This window comes from Toxorhynchites rutilus, chromosome 3, assembly GCF_029784135.1.
Source record: "Toxorhynchites rutilus septentrionalis strain SRP chromosome 3, ASM2978413v1, whole genome shotgun sequence".
NCBI classification, from domain to species: Eukaryota; Metazoa; Arthropoda; class Insecta; order Diptera; family Culicidae; genus Toxorhynchites; species Toxorhynchites rutilus.
The window spans coordinates 157,841,108-157,861,210 of NC_073746.1; the positions used below are offsets into that span (position 1 = coordinate 157,841,108).

The 20,103-nt window shown below is 38.1% G+C and overlaps 1 protein-coding gene across 1 annotated transcript in view; it reads right to left on the minus strand.

Annotated features, from left to right (window-relative positions):
* Positions 1-11,342, minus strand: part of LOC129780091 (serine/threonine-protein kinase 24) — a 242,469-nt gene extending 231,127 nt beyond the window's left edge. The window contains exon 1 of the mRNA XM_055788012.1: positions 10,447-11,342. Within this exon, the coding sequence (XP_055643987.1) occupies positions 10,447-10,461 (15 nt within the window). The 5' untranslated portion in view covers positions 10,462-11,342. The remainder of the gene's footprint in view (positions 1-10,446) is intronic.
* Positions 11,343-20,103: the final 8,761 nt, after the last annotated feature.

The window sequence follows — 20,103 nt, forward strand, 5'->3', positions numbered from 1 at the left end:
AGAGAAAGAGAAAGAGAAAGAGAAAGAGAAAGAGAAAGAGAAAGAGAAAGAGAAAGAGAAAGAGAAAGAGAAAGATAGAAACAGAGAGAGAGAGAAAGAGAGAGGGAAACAAAGAGAGAGAGAGAGAGAGAGAGAGAGAGAGAAAAAAGGAAAGGAGAGAGAGAGAAAAAAGGAAAGGAGAGAGAAAGACAATGAGACAGAAAGAGAGAGAAAGAGAGAAAATACCTACAACATCTAGTGTCACACGTAGTGCGCTGTCACGCTCAACATTCTTATTGAAATTATTCGATGCCCATAAGAGATACTCTTAAGAGCGATTGCATTCCGTTCACTCTTTTGAAAATTAATCCGTAGGCAAAGGGGTTAAATTTAAATTTTTATTTGAGAACAGTCAAAAGCTGTGGATAAAAATTGTGACTAAAATGATATGATCTAAGATTTCTGTACTTGACATAAAAATACTTACAAAAATTTATTATTACAGTAAAGCACAGATTATATCGGCCAACGCGTATTCCACAAAAAATTGAGATTGTGATGGTTCTTAGATCCAATGTATTTTAGTGATGTAGTCATTGTGGAAATACTCCTGCCTGTTTGTATACCACCTAGTTCCGCGGATAATCGGAGCTGTTCTATATATGATATCTAACCGAACTTATCATAAAAATGTAACGGTAAAAGTAAATCCATTACAATTTTGTTTAAATTTATTTGGGGCCTCAGGCTTAATTTTTTACTTCTCAACTAAACCCAACTGAATTAACTCAACCATTAAACGTTGCACCCTCAAGTCGTTTTTCGCTGGTCATGAAAATAATGAAAATTACAAACATCACATTGCTATCTCGGCCATAATAACGACGTGTGAAACAAAAGAAGCTAGCGCCTGGGGTTGATGTTGGATGATGCAGCGAATTGAGAATCGTTTCACCCAGCATAACAGCTCACTGTCAGCGATGAAGAAGATGATGATGATGATGAAGCTGATGACGGTGCAACTCACATACTATCCACTCGCTATCCACTGGCGCGCGAAATATTCTTCTTTATCATTTCTGCATTTTCTTTCAAAAGTTTTCGCTTTTGTTTTCTAAAAAAAAAACAAATATCGAGGCTCTCGCCTATTGGCTCGCGCTCGTACCAGACTCCCAAGGCTGACTTGAAGCGGAGAATATCTCCCTTTCTTATGATATTGCATTTTTTTTCGTTCGCTTCACATTCGCATGATTCACACCGTTGCATCATGCAATTGCACGTTAATTTACTTTCGCACCCCCTTCGTAGCTTAGCCGGAAGGCACGCGCGTCATTCAACCTTTTTCTCGCTCTTTCTCTGGGGATGGTTACACCTTTTGCACCTGTAACTGGACCACAAGTTTCGTCCATTTGCGGCCGCCGGACGGATGGAAAAATTGAAAAATAGCATAAAATAAATGATACGATTTAATTCAATTTTATAACTTCAATCAGCGTCCCACGGCGAGCGGATGCATCCCAAATTGGGTCACCCAAGTGTCTTGGTCACGTTAAGTCATAGAGATATGCGATGAGCTTTTGGGAGGCTTCCAGTACGTTGACGTCACGGGTGCTATGAATTGCAAGGAGTTTGCCAGCGTTCATTTTTATAAAAGGTGTTTTAGGAGGTTTCATATTTTAAAATAAAACTCGTAAAATTAGTAAAAACTGTATGAAACTGTACCAAACACTGCATTACAAGAATTATCAATGCATCCAATGCATGGTCTTAGCTTGCGGAGAAATTTGTTTTACAAAAAACTAATTTCAACCCTTTGCGGTCGGAATTATTTTTACTTGAAAAAACAGTGATGTGATGATATTATATGCAAAACAGTGATGAACTTTGTGATATTATATGCAAACTATGTATAATCTTTGAGATTATATAAGATGAACAAGATTTATTTATTTTCATGTAAACTTCAGATAAGTATTTTCTAAACAATGGGTTCTGATGTGTTATTTTTATATCAAAAATTCAACACGCGTCTTTTGCCTTTTGTCTTTCTGTTTGAACATACAGAACAATGCTCTTTGCCGCAATACATGGAGTTTTCCATTGCGCCTTTCCTCAAGCATGGGTGACAATTTTTGTTTATACTGAGTATCGTTATGTACTTTTCATAGTAGCATCGTTTGGATTCGTGAACATTTAACCTTTTAGAACAAAGTGTGAACTGATATATTGATGCATAAAGTACGAGTTCCTTGCTGCGGTGGCGGAGAGCAGACGAATGACCGCAAAAGGTTAATAATAAAATCCAAAACTAAAAATGTCACAGGAGGGTTGTGTCCGAGACACGACCGCATAGATTTTGAACATGTGTGAAGAATTACATTGTTAAACTCTTCGATAATGATTTGGTGGCCCGGAAGAAGGTCGTTTTGTCTGGTTGTTAGGTATTGTTTGCTCACTCGACCAGTGTTCACAACTGAGTGATAATGATAGAAGGATGGTGATTAGTCATTGGATGGTGAGTATCGCGATAGAAGATGCCAAAGTGGAATGTGATATGATGAAAGCCGCCCTCTGTGGCCCTGAACGAGGCCTGTGTGTGTCCTGTGTTATGTATGGATAAAATGGAGAAAAAAAGCCATCAATGTAATATAAGATAATTATCATTATCAAATACAATTATCAATTTTCCTCGCCAGGAAAAAATTGTTACTTCATTATAGAGAATATATATTTGCAATGGAAAAGGTAATTTAATTCATAACTAGCTGACCCGGCAAACTTGATCTCGCCCAAAATTTGTTTTTTGTTATCAATACCTTCAAACATTCACGTTTTCCTACTATGAGCAAGTTCATGGGTCCAATCGCAGAACTGTGCATTGATTGTTCTTCAAATCAACCCCATTGAATTTTGTATGTCAGCTTCCCTATAGAGAGGGGGTGGAGTGTCTAACCACCGTAAAAACATTTATTGCACCCTAAAACCTTCACATGCCAAATTTGGTTTCATTTGCTTGATTATTTCTCGACTAATGCAAAAATTTGTGTTTCATTTGTATGGCGGCCCCCCCTTAAAGAGGAGGAAGGGGTCTCAAACTATCATGAAAACCTTCCCCGGCCCCTAAAACCCCTACATACCAATTTTCATGTTGATCGGTTCAGTAGTTTCCGAGTCCATAAGAATCAGACAGACAGACAGACAGAAATCCTTTTTTATATATGTAGATTTTTACTTTCTGGGTGTTTATTCAACCCATTTTCATTTTCGCTTCAATCCCAACGGGACACGAAACTCCTTCATTTTCCCAATTTCCCCGTCGCATGAACTTTCCTTGGGAGAAAAAAAATTGTTTCATATTTCAAGTCCTTTTAACACAACCGCTACCATATACAATTTTACACTTACACTTGTGCTAAAAGTTTTACAATGCATGATCGGTCAAATTTCACGAAGCAATCAACATAAAAGTTCCAAATTTAGATTTTATTTATATTCTATCAAACATAAGTTCTATTCAGTTCATTGAAACATCATTCTTTAATCAATCCATTGAAAGATTCTTATTGGAACGAAAATACAGAAAAAACAGGAAGTGGGTTATATCTGTGGTGTAACCACAAGGGTGACGTAGGACTATCGTTGATTTAGTGATCATTTGTTTTTAGTTGCATCTGAATCATTTCTGAATGAATGAATAAATGAATATTTGGGGGACTTCGAAAACGAGAGCGTTACGTTGAAGACACAATATTCAGCAAAAGAAGCAGTGCGCGTAGAGCGGGAATTCCTTCTTAAGATTCATTGCACCTCCAATAAATTGCCGAAAGACGTGGTCTTACGATAATCGCTCTTTATTGAAAAATCACAAAACTTACACATACAAAACACAAAAACTCACAAAACATAATAAACTCTTTCGCTTGAATGTTTTTTTTTTTTTCAATTCCCAGGGGAACTGGGAATTGTACTTTGTTGTACCATGTACTTTGTTGACGTAGAACTACGTCTTTCATTAAGGGTGCCAAATCAGAAAACAGGTCACGTTTTTATGAAATAAAGTTAACGTTAATAACTATTTTTGCCGCGAATGGATTTTGGCGATTTACATACCAAACGAATCGGAAATTCCCTAAGATTTGTTCAATATGATAAAGGGTGTGTCACATCAAATTGCATCACGGAAAAAAACCCTGTAGAAATTTAATTTTTAGGAATTATATCTTCAGCTTTCGCTTATCATCAGATAAGAGTGTATAGATCACGTTGGCCATGCTTCACTGTCAATTTTTCGTAAATTTGGAAAAATGTCGTCGAACGAAAAAGAGCGTCGTGAATTAATCCTGTGCACTCATTTCGAGAATCCGGAGTTGTCACATCGGGACATCGGTAAGATGCTGGGAATCGTCCAATCCACGGTCAGCAAAGTACTAAAACGATACTTCGAGAACCTAACCATCGATCGGAAGGTGAAGAACGGCAAAAATGGATGCTCCGTCAGTGAAAAAGATCACAAGCGCGTAGTTAAGCAGTTTAGACGTGATCCGAGAAGTTCGGTCCGGGATGTCGCCAATAAGCTGAATTTGTCAAGTTCATTCGTCCAGCGGACCAAGCAGCGGAAGAGCCTGCGTACATACAAGGTTCAGAAGGCTCCTAACCGCGACGAAAGGCAAAACATGGTGGGGAAGACGCGAACCCGGAAGCTGTACACCGAAATGCTGACGAAGCCGCATTGCCTGGTAATGGACGACGAAACCTACGTCAAAGCGGACTTTCGTCAGCTGCCGGGCCTGTTGTTCTTCTCCGCAGAGGACAAATTCAGCGTTCCGGAGGAGATTCGCAAGCAGAAACTATCCAATTTTGCCAAAAAGTACATGGTGTGGCAATCGATCTGCTCTTGCGGAAAGCGGAGCGCCCCCTTCGTGATGACCGGCACGGTAAACGGGCAGGTTTACCTTAAGGAGTGCCTACAGAAGCGCATACAACAACTATTGAAGCAGCACAAGGGCCCGACCATCTTCTGGCCGGATCTCGCTTCGTGTCACTATTCAAAGGACGTGTTGGAGTGGTACGAAGCCAACGGGGTCACCTTCGTGCCAAAGGAAATGAACCCGCCCAACGCGCCGGAGCTTCGCCCAATAGAGAAATATTGGGCAATTATGAAGTAGGCCCTCCGGAAGAACCCAAAAGTAGTCAAATCGGAGGCGGACTTCAAGAGAAAATGGATTTCAGTTAAAAAAAACTACAACCTGACGTTGTACAGAACCTTATGGACGGGGTAAAGAGGAAGGTGCGAGCATACGGGCTTGGGCTCGAAGTATGAATAAAAAGAAAATGCCAAAAGTTGTTTAATAGTTTTTATTTTACTGTCTAAAATTTTCAAAAGGATCGGTCTACTGGGCGAATTTCTACAGCGTTTTTTCCGTGATGCAATTTGATGTGACACACCCTTTATACATTAAAATCCCATAGTCTGTATATGGTTTAAATTGATGAAAATCGAAAGTATTCCCATTTCCTCATACATTTGTTCTGTCCATTTGTGTGCTTTCCCGAACAGAGCTGTCAACAACGAGCAACTTATCGACGAGCAGAGAAGGGGAAATCGTAAGATGTAAAGTGAACGAAGGAAAAGAAGGAGAACGAAGGGGAATATTTGCCTAGAGTATAAACAGTGAATCTCGCTGTGGCAAACTTCCATTCTTCGTGAGGAAATCGACTGAACAACATCGTTGCTGGGCGAGCTGGACGACGAGGGATCGAGGTGGGGCAATGGGCCTTTTGAAGGTCAAAGACGAATGAACTGAAGAAGTTTAAATTCTCAAGCAAGGAAGAAAGGCAAACTTTCAGTATTGTTCTGTATTCAAAGCAATGACAATCGCTTGTTATTCCTTGTTTTGCGTCATCACATGTCTTCGTTTCGGATTGAGCTATGGACGCGACCAAATTACTCACTCGCTGATGTCTCTAGCATTGCAATCATTGCATCAAACTGACGCCATTGTATTATGGTTCTGAGCTACACAATTGTGTGGGGAATCATCAAGCTAGGCTATCGTCAGCTCACCAAGAAAATGAATGTTCTGGAATTTTGTCAGTGATTTGGTTTCGCATGACGGTAGGAAAACTCTCTCCACGAAGGATGACAGCTAAGTACAGCTAAGCTAAGTAGACTGGCAATATTAACAGAAAGGGCTACTGTTGAGCAGAACGGAGATAAGTGTGTGTATATTTAGTTGCTTCAACCCATCGATATATGGATATTTATTGTGTGCGTACGTGTGTGCTTCAGTACGTAAAAATAGAGCATCTTCGCTACGCTAAAACCCCATTTGTATCTGCTCCCGTGTGCATTGGCCCTGTAACGATGCAACAATCGCCTATTTTTTATGCTATGATTACCGATTGTATTGTATTGCAAATTATGCAGTCGTAATGATAAATATAAACAAGGAGGGAAAATAGCGAGAGGGAAATATTTACGCTAGGGTATTAGTAATGAATCTCTGCTGAGGCAAATATTCAGTCTTTCTCCAAGCAGTTAACATTGCACTGCAGTATCAATGCATTGAACTGACGCTATGGTGAAACAGGTGTTAAGGTCGTGCACCAAAAAATTATTTGGGGAATACCAAGTTATTCAATAAGTTATATTAAGTTATTAATTTAATTGGGCTCACGTGCCAGTCGCAAAACTGCTTTCAACTAGGATTGCATTTGCGCTCATCTTGATTATAATCAAGCAGGGCTACTCTTTTCAAGGTTTTTGAGATTAACAGATAGAGTTTATTTCGTTTATTTAGTCACCAAGAAATTAAATGTCGTTCTGGAATTTTGAATGTGATTTGGTTTCGCTTGTCAGTAGCAAAACTTTCTCCACTAAGGATGACAGCTGCGCTTATCTCGAGCAAAGTATTGTTCTGCGAGCACAAGAATGAATCATCAAACAGTTATCATAAAATGATTCTACAATAAAAAAACATTTCAGAGCGACCAAACTGGTAGAATGGTTATTTCAAAATTTTCGTTGCATTATAAAATAATATCCGCAGTTATAAACAAGCGACTTGAATTAAACCACAACGTAGTTCTACGTCAACAATGCGGTCGTTTAACTCAAGTTTTTTTCTATTTCAACCATTCGTCCAAGTTCTAAAGTTCATGTTTCATCTTTATGAAGCAATCTTGCAATATCTCAGCTACAACAAAAATTACAGTGTCATCAGCAAAAAAAGTTTACGTCACTTTCATTTAACATATTTTTGATGTCATTGATATAGAGCAAGGAAATTAGCGGCCCCAGAACACTTCCTTGAGGTACGCCCAGATTCACTGGTTCCGCCGACGATTTATAGTCCCTATAAATAGTGATTTGTGTTCGCCCTTTCAGGTAACTTTCAAACCAGTTCAAAACAGGTCCAGTTACATTATAATTGGAAAACAAATTCAATATTTTAGGTCGATCTATTGTTTCAAAAGCCCTTTTCAAATCAATGAATACTGCCAATACTACTGTTTTCGCCTGTTTCCACTTCAGGAGCAACAAATTGAGAGCCGATTCACAAAAGTGGTTTTTTGACGTAGGACTACGTCTTTCAATTCTATACCGGGGTGTAAAATCGAAGTTTCGAAAACGAAAGCGTTACGCCGGAGACCGAGATTTTGAGCGTTAATAGCTCCTAAACAACTGAACGAAATGGTATGATAAACACTTCATTCGAAAGATGAAATGTCTACGCGTTCTATACTTGTTACTTTTTGATCCAAAAACTTGTTTCAATAGTCTTAAAATTGCTTTCAAAACAGGCTATTGAAATCACCAATCGGTATATAAGCGAGCGCCGCTCGGAAATCCACTCAGTTCTAATTGAACAGCGATTGGAACATGTTGTCGCTGTTGTGGTGAAGCTCTTCGTTTATCATGAAAGCGCGGATGAACGGTGTCACCAAGAGCCTGTTTGTGCACCCTAGGCCAGAAGGGAATCCATCAGGAGAAGAGTGATGCCACAAACGGTTCCCCGGGAAGACATCGCTACACACACATACTCGCGCGGAATTCTTTCCGTTTGGATGCCATTCAGCATCGAGAAAGTTCCGGAAAGATCTGATCATTTCTGGAAAATAATCTGCCAGTTCCTCTGGGAATTTAAAAATACATTCATGTGAAAGAGTTTATTTTAATGTTTTCTAACCATATAACAAAGCGATCAAATACATTTGATTTTGTAATTTTTCAATCAAGTGTAATTAGCAGGAAAGCTTCTGAAGATTATTCTTCCCCATCAGTAGAATATTTCCGTATCCAATATTGTATGCGTACGCAATCGATTATTGCTCAGTCGATTTCTCAGTCGAACAAGGTTTTTCGTATCCTATATTGGATGCATAAAACCTTGTGCCTCAAACGTAACGCTCTCGTTTTCGAAGCCCCCCAAATATTCATTTATTCATTCATTCAGAATGGATTTAGATTCAACTTTAAACAAATGATCTCTAAATCAACGATAGTCCTACGTCACCCTTGCGGTTATACCATAGATATAACCCACTTCCTGTTTTTTTCTAAACCCTGACTGTTCATCTACCAGTATCCCATTTTCCGTTATATGTTCCAATAGTTGATCTTTGACAACGATTTCTAGGATCTTCTCGTACATTGGTAACATGTTAACTGGTCTACGGTCTTCTGGCTTGAATGATTTAGGATTTATTGGAATCGGATATATAATAATTAGGAATTCTCGAAAATAGATTAACAAGTGATTTTTTTATATGGATTTTAACGGTAAAAACAACCAGACAACATAAATGCAATTTGGAAGAAACTAAAGAACGATATAAATAACTTCCCGGACAATGTTAGAGAAAGATTAAATGAATTTATAACAAACAAATATTATCATCAAGCTAACATTTTTATCAATAAAATGATAGAATAAAAAAGAGAAGCAATCATATAAAGAAATTTGAGCGAGGTTCAATTTTATTTTGTTTTTTTTTTCATCGAAATTGGTGCAATGTCCACGCTTGTCCACGGTGGGGAAGGGGGGTGTTCAAAATAATGATTTATCTGTCCACGTGGTAACGTCTGTAAAGGCTGATTTAGATGATGCCAGTCAGCGCTCTAGTTGAAGTATCCAGTGAATAGAGAACAGACACTCTGTTCAAGTTAGAGGCCAATTACTTGTTCGATACTGGTACAAGTAACTTGAACAAAGTGTCTGTTCTCTGTTCACTGGATACTTCAACTAGAGCGCAGGGGTATGACTAAAACGTCAAATCCCTTATATTGCCAGTGTACCCAATATTGCTGCGGTTCACTGACATTTTGGTTCTGTCAATTACTGTTGTTTACAACTCGATTCGGTTATATAGTCGAATAGTGGGGCTAACTTTAAACTCCATGTTAAATGTGAACAACTCCATGTGAAACCGAAATATAAAAATCGCTCATGCAGTTAGAAATAAAGCATACTATCTCCGTGATTTCAACGATTTCAATCCTCACAATGATATGTTGGTAAACAAATGACGCCATATTGATTTTGATTTTGGGTAGCCTATATTCAATTGATGTCTAACCCCTGCTAGAGCGCTGACTGGCATCGTCTAAATCAGCCTTAAGAAATGTCAAGACACTTCGACCTCAGATTGCATGAAAACAAACGTCACAACGATGCAATCAAAACGAAGATCACCTCCGTGTGAAGACCACCTTGGGGACAATGTCAAACTACCCCCCAAACGAGCCGTAACTCGAGTGGCCTAGTTTTGATTGAGAAACCACATTATTTTTCGCAGAACTCAAACTGGTGCTGCTGTTCGATTTTCTGCTGCAATTGTAACAAAGATGCTGTGCAAATGGTTGGTTCATTTTTTGGCCAACAATACAATGCAACAATTCACGATTCAATTATTTGTTTGTAAAGCCATTTCGGACGTTTGTAAACCGCTCCCACAGCCGGGTGCTGCATTCAAACAAACTAAATCACTTTGAACTACTGAAGCGCCAAACGATTGACGAATTTGGTGTTGTTTTCATTGATATGCACCTTATCAACATCGGGTTATTTTTGGCTTCTTCGGTGACTAATTGGCTTGAATATGGAACATATATAAATTCAGATTTGTCGAAATGAAATTGGTCAACCTTTGATGGGAAGATACACACGAAACACCAGAAATGATTGACCTAATTTGTATTTGTAAATCTGAGAGACAAGGCGACACCGATTATCGTTGTTTACCAACGTTCGGCCGTTTGTATGTTTCTCTGTTTCTCTTCACGTCATCGCGCCGATTGGTTGTTTTGATATCTGCATGTATGACTTTTGCCAGCTGCCAAAAGACACAAGCAAACAAACTCATCCGGTCAAGGTCATTTCGATTTCATCTCTGCAGTATCTCCGCATCGATGCCCTCTGCCTGGGGGCAATTTGCGTAGATGAAAAGATGCACAAAATCACTCACCTCGTTGAACGCCATCCTGGAAGGCTAATGGGCGAAGCTGCCTCTCCGCTACTAATCCAAAACTGCGCTGAATTTCCGACCTTCTCCGTCACGTAAACAAATATTTCACTAGCCCTTTCGAACAGAGCACTGAGCACTAGCAGTGTTTGTAAATATGCTGTGCGATTCTCCGGCCCCGTACGTGACGTAAGCTGAAAAAATCGCTGTCAAAGCACTTCTGGTTGGTATTTGGAGCACAAGTTTCGCAACACCTGCACCGCTTTGCCGTTCTTCCGGCTGGTCCGAAAAAAAGGGGGAGACCAAATCTGATTAGTTTCTCACTTCAATTACGTAACGTCAGGCCAGTTACTGGCCCAATTTCCTACACGGGCATCGAAATTCCACCGAACACCATTCTCCCGACACTGCAGCTTACACAAATGTTTCTCACTCGGCAATTTTTTCCACAGACAGGAACCAAAAACTGCAGTGCAAAGGAAAAAACCGATGCAAAATAAAGATGGAGACTAAAGTTACTTCTCCCCCTTAGGTAAATTGATCTGACAAGCGAACCGAACCGATTACGAGCTAGCTTTCCAGAGCTCCGCAGCTTCACACACACGGGCCGAAGAAATCGGTCACCAGAGGTTGCTTCGATGTCACAATTCCGCACCGTGTTCCGAGAACATAGAGTTTACCATACCCTAGTAACGAAATCTAACCGACCAAAAATATTGCTCGGATCTCGGACTCCTCCACTTCGCCCCTTCACAGAATCAAACAACAATCAGTTGGACAATTCTATCTGTCAATTCTAAATGGAATATCTCGAATATCCACACACATTCAGAGCAACAGCGAAAAACTTGTTTTTCTTGATGCCCGAGAACGCACTTGACAAACCAAACTTGCAATCACTGTCACCGAATCGACGATAAACACCGGCAGAGTGAGCAGGATGGAATATTGCTTGTCAAAAATGACATTTCAAACAGGGGGAACTGATCCAGTGAAGTGAGAGTGGTGTTGGACGATTATGGCATGCACAAGTGCTATAAATCAAGGTACAGTCAAAGCTCTCTATAACAACGTTTCCAAAGGTTCCTTCAAAAGCGCATAGAAATTCTTTTCTTTATTGCGACAAGTCTCTATAACGACCATTCCATGTAGCGACACATTTCCACTCACACAAATCATTCTCTATTGCGGCAATTTTCAATGCCACTCTATTCACAGTGCTATAATAATTAGTTGAATTGGACTTAGGGTGGGTTTAGACTAGTGATATATTCATGTGAAGATATATGATGAGATTTATAGAAATCGCATCAACCGTTTACACTAGCGTGAACTTCTATAATGAATATATTCATATTTTCGGTGAATTTATTCACCTGAAGTAGAACTGCATCCAATTTCAGTGATTGCTCACCAGTGAGAAATTCACAAGCGTTTACATATGCTGAATTTATTCAAGTTATATATACCTCGAATAAGAGTATCATATTTATTCTCACCCGTTTACACCTAGGTAGTGCCACGGCAGTGGAACTTCATACAAATCACTCGTCGAAAAGTGTCTCCTTTTTCACCGCTTGTTATACCAGGGACAGACATACAGCTATACTTGCGCTGTAAGAGTACAGCGTTGTACAGGTACTGTCGTACCATGACAGACACACTTTGGTTCTACATTGTACCGTATGTCAAACTGACAATCAGAATTTTTCCAATTTTCACCACATATTTCATTGAAAAATGTTTTTATTTAGCGTCTAAACTATCAAACACAACAAATATGTTTCCAATCTGAGTTATTAACTCAAGAGAAAGTCAGTGAAAAGAATGTTTGCCAAGTGTTTTGATTCGATTGTTCATGCTACCCACCACTAACCGTCTATGGCGCTGCGCACAGTACAACTGTAGCCATGTACAGCGGTAAAATAGGTCGGTACAGGTACAGCGATTGTACCGAGTTGCTTGCATGGTTCTAGCGCTGTACATGGTGACAGACATACAATTTTCGAAGTACAACGCTAGTACAGTTGTATGTCTGTCATAAGTATTAACATCGACGAATATATTTTTTTCCACTATGTTTCGTAGGAGAGTGTATACATACCGACAGATTTCTACTACGAGGTGTTTAATGAAGGATGAAAGGTGGGAATGTTTATGTTTATATATGATTTATCGTACGATTTAATTGAATTCATAAAAGTTGTCAACAAAACTGGAGTTAAGCACATTTTTTTCAAATTTGAACAAATATTGATAAGACAATCCCAGCAATCGTGATGTTTATTGCGTGATTTGGTTACTGTATAAGTTATTTGAAACGAAGGTTTAGTGTTATGATTTTATTTTGAGGATTATATTCACAAACATACAAGTATGATTAATATAAATTGCATGTATATGATGCGCCTAGTCAGCCCATACATGCAAACGTGGAGGCGATATACATACATCCTAGAAAAAATTAAATCTTTTTTTTTTTCTTTCTTTATTAAAGAGATTTTCAGCCAAAGGCTGGTTCATCTCTAATAAAATTAAATCGTATAATTATCGTTTATATTACATCATATACCCCATATACATGTATATGGCCTCCAATTTCATATGCATATGCCAGTTATACACATCATACAAGTAATGTGTCTTGGATGTATGTATATCGCCTCTAATTTTAGTTTTTCGACGTAGGACTACGTCTTACACTAAGGGTGCCGAATCAGAAAACAGGTCACATTTTTATGAAAAAAAGTTAACGTTAATAACTTTTTTTTGCTACGAACGGATTTAAACGATTTACATACCAATAGAATTGGAAATTTTCAGTTTTGTTTGATATGCATGATATGCTATACATTACAATCCCATAGTCTGTATATGGTTTATATTGATGAAAATTGGAAGCATTCCCATTTCCCATACATTTTTTCTGTCTGTTCTGTGTGCTTTCCCGAACAGAGCTGTCAATAACGGGTAACTTATGCAGCCGCTAGAACAGAAACAACGAAAGGGGATAGCGAAAAGAGAATATTTGCGAAATAAACTTCTCCCTTGCATAGTAAGTAAGCTGTCGCTAGCGTATTGCATCTACTCTGAGGAAAATTCTCAGAATCTTTCTGTGCCTGAAACAACAAAGGTCGCTTATTCTGCTCGTTTTGTGTTTTATGTTTCACTTCGAGCTGTGAACGCTAGCGAATATTTCACTTGAAGTGCATCTGGCATTGCAATTAACACAACCATCCGAGTCATGGCAAAGCAGGCGAGAAAAGAGAAAAGTGCAAAAGGATATAGGTCGCTTCAAAACATCAGTGTTTGGTTCTGTGTATGTTGCTTGTTTTCGTTGCGCGAAACTTAGAACTTGTTCATTTCCTATACATGTGAATAGCACACCTTCGATACTTTTAGTTGCCATTCGTATTTGGTCTCGTGCGCATCGGCTCTGTTCTCCTAGCTTTGTTGACGGTTTTAACCGAGAGTCGAGAAACGATTATCATAAACGGTCATTCTCGCGATGATTCATTTTTTGCACTGCACATCTGTTAGACGCGTGTTTGATGCTTGTTGAATGGTGATGCACTTCTTCTTCTTCTTCTTTTGAATTATAGAGACTTGAAACTCAGAGAGTTCATTCATCTTTGATGGCGATGCACAGAAGATGCCTCTCGTGAATATTCAGTACAATGCGTGCATTGATATAAAGAAACAAATTGCGACATATGACCAATTAGTGCATTGTTCTCGCAAAGGCAAAAAAGGATCGTTGCTTCTCGAAATGATTCTACAAAACTAGGCAAGCCATTAAACCTTTTCAGGGTCGCCGGAACTTTTTACTAAAGAGCTATTTATGAAATTTCGACGTATTCGCAAATAATATTCGAAATGATAAACCATCAAATTTCAATAGAAAAAGTTTCAATAGAAAGTCCTTCGTTCTAAGCGGTCGTGTCTTGGATACAACCCCTCGAATTTTTTACTAGTTGATGTTTGCTGTGCAAGTTCGAAGGCAGTTTTAAATTGCTAAAATATGAATGAAATTTTTTACTTCATGTTATTTGATTACTTGAAACATGTAGTACTCAACTTGGTTTAACCATTTCTATATAAATTTTGCGATATTTCCACTAAAGCACAATAAATTTCAGACAGCCATACGAGATAGCTGCGACTTGATAATCCAAACAACCGGAGTTCAAATCCCTTCGGTGCAATTTTATAACCGTCACCACCACTCATATCAAACATTTATATCCTTAAAAGTAAATTGATTGATTCCTATTTGTACAAACATAAATGTTTATAAAGGTTCTATCTACATACAAAAATGATTCCCCGGGCTGAACATTTTACTTTAATACTCTCCGCCATTTTTTTGGATGGCAGTGATTGATTGTATATTCGTAGTTCAACAGACTTGTTATGTTATTAGGCAAGGCGCCTAGAAGTATATCCTAAGGTGGGCCAACTTGCTAAAACGACTCTTCAGCCATCTTGGAAGTCTACTTTGTTTTGTTTGTAAACAATACACAATACGCTAGTGGCGAAGCTCGCTCGTGATCAGTCTGTCTCTTTCACGCTACAAGCAAATAATTCCCCTTCTGCTTTCTTCCGTACTGTTTTCATATACCGCTCCCCTAACCAACTTAGTGACGAAACGGCCTCACCTAGTACCATAGACCCGTCTTGGTTATTAGGAATTGCTTAATAATCTTGCATGTACAGTAAGTTACCTCTAATTTGGCATTTAGTCATTTGGGCAGACCTGTAACGGGACACAAATAATTGGACATTTTCATCTCTAATTGGATATTTTTGTAAACATCGAGTTTGGGACTCAAAGTATGGCGACTGTAATGCGACACCGAGTAGTGCCTCGGTATGTCGAGGATTAGAGGTAACTTACTGTATATGCTATTTGGGCGCATCATATACCACCCAAAATATCAGATATTCGATGCTCTATATACGATAGTTATACGGTTTAATGTTTGCTGGGTTGGCATATTTGGCAGCTTGGTTCGTCAAGTTCATAATCTCATGTTTACAGTTTTGAGTTAAGTGCAATTGAATGACGAAGTTGAACTAATTTATTTTTGTCACTATGTATATCAGAACGCAAAAGACCGACAAACAGATAATCTTTCGTTCTTAAAAGTTAAAAATGAAAAAAAAAAAAAACAATTTTAACTTTCATTTCTCTTGTAACCGGAAATATTAAATATTTTTTTTAACGTAATATTCCATGTATTTACAAAAATCTAAAATAATTATTATAATTATCAAGAACGTTTTCCGCCATTCGTTTTCTTGGTTGTCTGTAGTAAATCGTATATACACATGACAATAGTCGTACTAGATGCATGTATAAGTCGTATATTCATCCATCCAATCATCGTGAATACTGTTGCAAGTGGAAAATAAATGTTTGTTCGTTGCTTATGATGCGAACATAAATAACAATATAATACAGTAATTTAAATTTAATACGACATGCCCAGGCACCACTCAGTGTCGCTTTGGAAGCGATTTTGGCCTGTAATTGAACATTGGCGATGTAAGTGGTACAGTGTCGACGTCTGGTGACAACTTTAATGTGGCGCCATAATTTGGGCCCCGAACTCGATGTTTACAAAAATGTCCAATAAGAGATAAAAATGTCCAATTAAACGTGTCACATTACTGGTCTGTCCAATTATCTAAACGTCGAATTAAATGTAACTTACTGTATATATAAACAATATTTATTCCCAGCTGTTTTGAGGCATCTCGCACAAATTGACAATATCATTCGATTGTCAGTGCAAGTCGATGCAATTTTTAGAGTGTAAAAAAAGTTCACTGTTTACATAAAAGCAACCTCGAATCGGTCCCACTTTTTTGCTTGAAGTTAAGGCTGATTTAGACGATGCCAGTCAGCGCTCTAGTTGAAGTATCCAGTGAATAGAGAACAGACACTCTGTTCAAGTTAGAGGCCAATTAATTGTTCAATACTGGTAAAAGTAATGGGCAAACCGTTCACGAACGGTACGAAAGAACTAGTTCGCCGAAAAGAGTGAACGAGCGGTTTTTCTTTTTAAAGAACGGTAGTTCTCCCCACGAACTGATTGCGAGCGAACGGTTTGTGAACGAACTGATTCCGTAAGAACGGTTGGAGAGTGAACTGTTTGTGAACGAACTGTTTGCGAGTGAACTGTATGGGAAAGATCTGATTGAGAGTGAACTGTTTGGGAACGAACTGTTTGAGAACGAAGTGTTTGCGAACGAACTATTGCAGCTGAACTGATTTACGCTGGACGGAATGGATAAATATAACGACAACACTTGTAAGGAAAATAAAACGATTTGTCATTTATGAGCAAAATGCATGTAACGCAGGGTTTATTTTGTTAATGTATACCCAATTTTGGGTTAAAAATTAAATTAGATTTTCGTAGTTTTAAAAGCAAAACTATATATTTTCAATTTCATGTATTCTTTCAATTCCGCGTAACAATCATATACTTTCTGATTATCAAAAAAATCTGGGGGAAGCTGGGGCGATTCATGGATTAGGTAAACATAAAATTTTATAGTGAGGGCATGTTGAGAAAAAAGTTTCTTCGTTGCTTTCAATTCATTGTTTGGCCTATTGCGTGTACGTGTCATCGTGATTGTTTGTATGATTGGTTGTTAGTGAAAATCGCTGCTGATTTTTTTCCTTATGAAATATGATCTTACATGGAACCTGTGTGTTGTCCAAAAAGAGAATATGAAAAATTGCACATATTTTGTGCGCATCAAATTATTACATAAACTTTTGTCGACCGATAAACATATTTTCACACACAGTTTGAGACTTTTAATGAAGCAGCTTATCTTTCTCCACTAAATTTCAAAAATATAAATCCCATACGTACACCATCCAATCCAACGATATCAATTAATTAATAGCTGTCTATTGATGTTGGGTTCCAGCCAACATTCTACGTTGTTCTTAATACCGCTGAACGAAAGAGCGAAAGAACGGTTCAAAAGAACTGATTCACTTAGATGAACGGTTAGTGAGTGAACCGTTCATCAAAGTGAACTGTTTTGCCCATCTCTAGTAAAAAGGAACCAATACAGATTACCTGTTGTGGATCACGTTTTCTTGTCTGTCTGGATTCTAGCGCAAACAAAATGTATTCCGCTAAAACAGTGCTAGAGAGAGGCGAAAAAGAAACTTCAGTTCCCCTATCTCTGTCCAGTTGCCAGACATCTGAACTCAACACAAACTTAGCTCAGACAATACACTATTGTTAATTTCTTGGTCAAAGCTGATTCTGTGAAGTCATACAATTTGATATGCATCAACGGAAACAGCATTGATAACGACATGTGCCGTTATGTATTCCGATCAAATTTGAAGCGCTCGTTGAACAAGAACAAGAACAACTTATGAAGGTTTGGTTATAAATTGGTCATATTTTCAAATATCATATAAGATATTATCGAAATTTGTATTTTCCATACCACGTAACATTTGGCGTCAACTCATGCGAAGGAGCAATTTTGTCTGACGATGACAGAGGGGCTGATCACGAACGCCGCATTTTAGTTCGTGATATGTTCTGTTTTTTTCATAATGCGAAAAATATGATTTGGAAATCTGTGATTACCTTCTGTATATCCTCTTTCAACGTTATTGGTTGACACATTCAATTTTGTACAATTTGAGTAACTGACTGGTATGCCTGGCTTCCCATCATCCTGGATACTAACACAATCAAAGTTCAACACAACCAAAACCCGTGAATCTTCCCACCTTCTATTCTTCATCTCGGGTCTGAATTACTGCACTCTCTCAAGAATTTCAGTGGTATTCAGCTGACACTAGTACGAAGATAAACGTATTAAAAACGTATAGAAAAGGGACTGTCCACATACTATGAGGACAACTTTAATGGGAAAGTAGGGGTTAGGCGTCGTGCCTAACGCGAGTGGTGGGGAGGAGCGGGGTCGAGGTTGCGTTACTGATCTGACATAGGGGGAGGGGAGGTAGCCGTGATCTGTTACGTAGCGAATTCCATTTTTATTTCTAAATGAATTCACGCGCCCCTATATGCTTGAGCAGCTAGCTTCGATTCTGGGACCGAATAAGGTGTGTTCCCTGAGCCAAGATGAATCAGTACGTGTTTTGATGGGTTTAACAACAACCAGTAAGCAAGTAAGCAATGTATCTCGAACAGGGTTACAATATCTACATAATAATCTGTATTTCTACAGATTCTTTTTCACTTTTTAAACCAAGAATCAGATTTTGTTTTAAACCAAGAATTTTGTTTTGTGTTCCATACAGAATTTTAAGATTTTTTAAAATAACGTTGCAATAATGGCTTGAGGTTAACAATATTTTTTCCCATCTCACCTATGTTATCCATATTGGCGATCTAACGTACAAATCTACACCTAGGCGGCGCTGCGGTGAAAGTTATGATGGGTTTAAATTTTGCCATGTGAGCTTATGGAAGGTTTGTAGTTCTTTCCATAACTTACAATGTTATAATCATAAAAGATTATTTGATTGCGATGAGTTTGTAAGAAATTTAATTATGCGCAATTTTATATATAACATGTTATTTATTCACATCTTTCAGTAGTGAAAACTATAAAAATGTTGACAATGGTTGAATTAAAGAAGGAAATTCGAGAGCACAACCAAACACAAGTAGAAAAATGCACGATTCCTGCATGTGAGAACTACCTTGGATAGCCCGGAAGTAAAATATACGTGATTTGTTTTTGAGTTTTAGGTTACATTAGCATCATTTTCTTAGTTCAAAAACAAAATCCAGATGTCTCACCGATCGTTTACGTTTTGCGTTAGATCGCCAATTGACGAATTTACGTTGGATTTACAACCAGATGGCGCAGCGAGTAAAATGAGGATGTTTTGTTTTTATGGTATGAAATTCGTTCAAATTTTCTGGAAAAATCAGAATTTATCTTCAAACTTCCCGGTTTCATGTATTCTTTCCACGCTGAAAAGGTTAGAAAATCATCATTTTACAATGTGATATGTGTATTACGAGGAATGGCTTGTTATAAGTATTGTAACTTTAATTTTTTTCAACTAAGTAAACGATGCATAGGGTGTTTTGCGCTAAAAATACTGCAAATCCTCCTCGTATCGGCCCCTACATAATCAATGATATCAGCCAATTTGATATGATATCGATTTCATCGCAATTATCCATAGTATCAATAACCGGTATGCATTATAAAACTTAAAATTTTCGAAGATTATCTATGACTTTGGTCAAATCGCGTGTTGAAACCATCGTAAATATACAAAACTCTTACTTTCTTACCATATACTGACGACATTCAATGGCTGAAATGAATCTAAATTGAAATAAAATGAATAATCACCACCGAATCTTGCTTTTCAGTGCGTAAAATAAACAAACACCCTCACTTTTGTGGTTCTGAACTCTAATGTAGATGTCGCATGAGCTGATTCAGCTTTGCGTAAATTCGTCAATAGCGTTGTAACAAATAAATAACATCGTTTATCTTTTTCTTACTAAAGCACAGAGAATAAAACAGGAAGTGGGTTATATCTATGGTATAACCGCAAGGGTGACGTAGGACTATCGTTGATTTAGAGATCATTTGTTTGACAATCTAACAATCTAAATCCATCCT